The 5647-nt window shown below is 39.4% G+C and overlaps 1 protein-coding gene across 1 annotated transcript; it reads left to right on the top strand. All coding sequences in view use genetic code 11, as the record gives it.

Annotated features, from left to right (window-relative positions):
• Positions 1 to 3399: 3399 nt before the first annotated feature.
• Positions 3400 to 4408, top strand: EGR_06197 (hypothetical protein; the record flags this gene model as incomplete). The annotated part of the gene is made up of 2 exons (XM_024495446.1): positions 3400 to 3555; positions 4244 to 4408. The coding sequence occupies 2 exons, from the start codon at positions 3400 to 3402 to the stop codon at positions 4406 to 4408; spliced, it is 321 nt and encodes a 106-aa protein (XP_024350174.1).
• Between the last annotated feature and the right edge of the window lie 1239 nt (positions 4409 to 5647).

Raw genomic sequence — 5647 nt, forward strand, 5'->3', positions numbered from 1 at the left:
ATTGTGCTCTCCATCTTGTTCCATACGTTTTGAACATTTGTGCACAAAAAGTCAGTTGTACTAGCCTCAAAGATGAGAATCAAGTGGGTCTGCTTCATGGTCGTAAACTCGACAGTTCAGCAGGGCTGTAGAACCTTCTTAAATACCGAATGTTGCGTGCATTAACAGATACAAAGTTTTAAAGTGGTAAGTCGTGATACCTCACTTTTTCATTAGCATCAGAAAATCTCATCGCCTGTCATCCCCAAATAGTTGATTTACCATCTACCGGACACTTCCGGGGCACGCATCAGTTCACGGCCAGGTGAGTAGGCCTGCCTCACGTTTACTTGCTGACTACCCTACGCAAATCACGTCTGAATTGTACACTTGATCTGATGAAATCTCCACTCAACTCCCCCTGTAAATGTAGCCAGGACTATAACGCAAGATCTTACATCATATCTCACCCCGCCGCAAAACTTAGCCGTGAAATCAACACTTGGGTTAGAAGAAGACAACTATAGACACTGAGGTTTCATCATCACCTTTCACATTTCTCCGGAGACATCTTTATGAGATTCAAGTTGTGATTAGGAGATCCTTTTGGCAATGCATTTAACAAACACAATCGCTTGACGAATGGGAAGTTGACGTTTTGGAAGTACAAGTAAGGTTGCGGCGGAGATGGGAAGACCAAATCTGCCTTCTCCATGACTTCCGTATAAAAGCCTATTAAAAAGGGGGATTTGCAAATTCGAGTCCTGTTGATGGAGGAGAGAACATCATTATTTCCATAAACTTTGCACACAAACCCATTCGGTTCTCTCATTGGCCTAATTCAGCATAAACATGTCAACAGAGACTTTTTGAAGGTTTTGCTTCACTTTGTTTCGTCCATTCTAGGGTAATGACAAAGCGCTTTCGTCTTGCCTGCTGAGGACGTTTGGAAAGTGAGTAACCCCAAAATGGCAAAAATTTGTGCTATTCCGGTGGAAATTTTAACCAGAGAAGATTTCAAATGTTCGGCTGCACTTGTGAGTGTCAATGGGACAGAAATCACCCGGAGATTGATAGAACAGATAATTAACTGTTATCCAGGCTACAGTCGCAAGTAAAGAGCTTATGTTTTTTCAAGTGCTGTATAGAATGATTTCCGACTGGAAGGTCTAAGAAACATCTTCTTTCTCATCACTGATCGCAGCATCATTACAACATGATAACTGTTTGTCGAGATTTAAAGACTTGTTTTGATTTTTAATTCATAGGCTCTCACGCCACACACTATTTTATCTTAATAATTAGAAAGTTCATTTCCGACTCACATTTCTCAAGAGTCTCCTAAAATATAATTTATGCTAAGTCGTTTTGGACCTTTTTTAGTGTCTGCGCTCAGATTTTTCATTTTTTTCTAAATAGTAACCTACAATTTCAAAGGTGAATGCACTCAAGGCCTCCAACGCTTCACCGTGCAAACACTTTCTTTATACTATCCTTGATTTCACACAAATTTTTGGGTCAGTGGCATTACTGTTTTGAAAAAAAGTATAAAAATTTATTGGTTAAATAAATAAGACTGCATCTGTTACAAGTTTGTCACGATTGGAGTGAACTTATTGCATGATATAAACCTTTGGGTCTTAATGAGAAATCTTCATTTATTAAATTGGCTAAATGCAATTTTTTCATTCCTGATCCACAAAAACTTTGGCATTGAAAGCGGACCACACGAAGCGTTGTATACGAACTTACAATACGCTAATATTCCAGCAGGAGAAGTTACCTAACAATATTTAGTAACCACTCCTTAATCAAATTGATGTGCGGTATATGAAGTGCGTACCAATAGCTCTTATCCATCACCCATGCGGGCCTTGACATAATGTTCGACAAGTTAACAGGGCGGTTCATTTAACATTTCGGAAGAATTTAGCTAATCAGGTCAATAAAGGCGGTCTACCTTTCTCGTGCTCCCACGCTGGACACCGAAAAGCCAGTTGCTGCTCGAAAAACCTACCTCTCCCCTTTTGCATTGCAGAACCTCCTCTATTGAACCTAAGTCCATATTATTTGGAAGGCTTTAACTTTGCACAAATACCCCAACCTCTTCGTTTTCACCTCTGCTAAGCTTTTATGCTGGCTTTACTCAGAAAAGTCAATGGACTTATCTGGGATGATTATTCTAGCTTTGTACGATTACTTCAATGTGCGTTTTTTTATGCCAAAGTAATTATTTGTAAAACTGATTTACAGTAGCCTATTCAAAAAGACCAATTTGAAAAACAATTTACCTTTTATGGTTTTAAAGCGAAAATTTATTCCCCATTTATCACCATTTGAATGAGTCGACTGGCTTTGGCCTTATTTGGACTTGTAGTATCCAATATGCTAGCTATATCTCTAGGTTTGTTTATAATTTTTTGGGTTATCCCAAAGTATCAACACCTCTGGTGTTGGTATTGTGCTTTTCCATCATAAGAAGCACCTTACTGCAAAATGTTATTTGACTTTCTGTATCAAATCTGCCTCTTGTTGTCAAAGTCTTTTACCTCAAAAATGAATCTTCTGAGGCAAGAAAAAATCCAGATATATGCCCTTTTAAAATAAATATTCACCACAAATAGAGACAACAGACAATATCGAGACCCATTGCATACGGTGAGCTATTGGAGTTAAAGGTGATAATTTTGTCCTACACAATTGTCACCCATTCTTCTCACCCACATTTCTCGTTAATTTCGCGGTGTACATAATAATATTAGCAGCGAAAAGTCATTATCAAATGAAAAATTGATTATGAAATCATCTTTTCTGAAGTAGCAATAGAGTTTATCTATAACGAATTCGTTTCGTACTTTCTTTTGCACACTTAAAGGCACCTAAGGGTACATTTAACATGCAGGTCAAGTTCTCAACCGTGGTGGCGATGAACCAGGGTTTGTGAGTTTTAAGTGGGACGCTGTGTTTGGAAACTATTATGTATTGCTTGCCCATGAAAGTTTATTTAATTTTCTTTCTTTTGAGAAAACCTACCTCAACAGATCGCTCCCAACTACCTTTCTAAATTTAACCCCCATCAATACTTAATATAGGTAAGGGAATCAGTGGAGTCGGTTCCGTTCGGTTCGTCTATTTCCCAAAATACTAAGCACATCAGATTCATCGGATTGTGCAAATGTTTTCAACACACTCCCAAGGTTTGATTTCAGCCAATCACATGCCACTGTGTGCAGAGATCCACCGACTAGCCAATCACCAAACAGAATGTGTCAGCGATCACAGTGATTAAAGAACGCTATGCACCTTAATGGTCTAACTACTCCATCATTTATCTTTCTGCTAGTCTCCAGCCTACGAAGTTGATGCCTTGCAGAGACTTTCCCACATTTTTGTAGTCAATCTCTGTTTTCTTGCTACATAATGAGTGATACTTCGAATAAGACTCCAAACCCAAAAGAATCTCCTCCGTCCCAAAATGCTGATGCTACAACGGAACCAGATAGTTGTGGTAATGCAGTCGATCCTCCAGTTTCTGAGAAGGAGTACCTCAATGAATGTTTCTCATTCCTTTTCTACGTCTACAATGACATGTATTAAATATCTGATTAACAGCACATTTAATAAAGCGACATTTACTAATGTGGACCCACTCATTCGGTGTATCTCTGAGTGAGAGAGTTACCGAGTAAAAGAATTAAGGGTGGTAGTATTGAAAATGACATCTTTTGGTAAAGTGGGGGTGAGGTTGGTGTTGCTTGTAGGGAAGGTAGGTAAGTCACGGGTGTCTTGTGTAATTAAAAACATAGCCTACTTCCATTTAAAAGAGGGCAGGCATCATCACTTGCACAAAGTCACTACCTCTTCATCTACCTAACGTAGGTGTGCACACATCTGCACACCCACGCATGACTATACAGACGCAAATACACATCTGCCAACAGTTACTTAGCAATTGTTGTCATTCTTTTATCCAATCCGGGGATTTCTCGAGTATTTCTGCTAGTTGTGGTTGTTTGTTGACTTACTGTTCAGTATCTACGCCAGTTTCTCAAATTTATCTCCTAAAGGGATTTGATTGTTATTAGACAAATTTCACAGACTAAAGGACATATATGAATTTGATCAATGGAGGGTCCGAATAAGTTAGCAGAGATATGTTGATGGATTTGATAGGGTCTTATGTCGACAGTTTACTTATTCTATGACGTCTTAAAAAGGCTTCAGGCGCTCTGGGTTACCTGATGAGATTCAGCTTACATAATAGTTACAAATTCTTGATGTATTTACATTGTTTCTATCAACTTACTTATTCGACGAACATTTTCTGAACTTCTCAAACAATCAAACCCCAAAAGAACCATTTGAACAAGGTTGTGAAATACCAGCTGCTCAATCCTATCGTAGTCACATGCATGAAAATACTAGATAAACAGGCGGCCAAACTGCTAACAAGAGTGGGAACATTGCGCTATCAACCAAGATATCACTTAGCAACGCGACGGTGACATAGAAGGTCTTCCATGAAGAAGTGTAAACCACCCTTTTGATGAAGTTTAGCCCCTTATCATGGGAAATACCATGCTCTGGCGAGTTCAAGTTGGTCCCGTTGCAGGGGCTTTGGCTTTTCCCTCGAATTGGCATAGCTCCTTGTGTTTTGTGCTTCTGACTTTTGCTCCCGAACATTTACATTTGCGCATTTTCAAGTACCTTTGCTACAATCCCATTTAATCTTTGCGTTTAGACGAGATCGCATGCAAATGCATAAGAGTGCGAGAATGAGGCAAAATGGTTTATATTTGCTTACTCAAAGTTGAGACGTTCTATTCTGCAAGATTTGCTTCTTATTAGAAGGCTTTGATACAACTTCCAGTGGAAACTGCCTTCTTTAATGAAAGCGGCGCCATACCACTGCTGCCCACAAATTGGCAACTCACGTTTACTGAATATAACGAATCATGTAGAACTTTGTGTTGGGACATATCATCGAGGAAATCTACATTGCTACAGAACGAGGGTTATCTGCAGAACTTCGATCACCCATTAAATATGGATTGTTAATTTATTAATTCTTTGATTGTAGAAGTACCTGAACTACTCCAATTTGGCATGCATCACAGCCTGAAGTTGAGCTATAACGCATCCTGCAGTATGAATGTTATTTATACATTTACCACTTTCACATAGGTAAAAAATGGATATTTTTAGAGCATGAACCAACAAGATTTCAAGGGCCACCATAGCCGATCTGGCAATTAGTGTTCGTAAACATACTCATGTAAGCCCTAAGTGCTACCTTCTCCACCACACGATCACCCACTCCACTGACAACTATCATGCTGCATTTTCGTCTGTGACATTCATTTTCCTTCCTCTATGTGTCAAGTTACCTCTAACGACGAGATTGTCTTTTGCAAAGCCCATTTCCTTCTTGTTAGCTAGCCTAAACGCCTCTATGCCCACCTACTTACCCCACTTTTCATGATGTGCACAGCCCCAGAAAATATTCTTTCTCGCGGTGCATCCCAAACAGAGCCAAAAGTTCTGATCAGGTTGTTTACACTTCACTAAAGATAAAGTTGTGCAAGTGGATTAGGTCATCCCAAAAGTTGGGGAGAAGGATCTCGTGATAGGTGTTTGCCCCATGGTTGGTTACCTTGAGAAGAGAGTT

This window comes from Echinococcus granulosus (assembly GCF_000524195.1).
Source record: "Echinococcus granulosus chromosome Unknown EG_S00052, whole genome shotgun sequence".
Lineage (NCBI taxonomy): Eukaryota > Metazoa > Platyhelminthes > Cestoda > Cyclophyllidea > Taeniidae > Echinococcus > Echinococcus granulosus.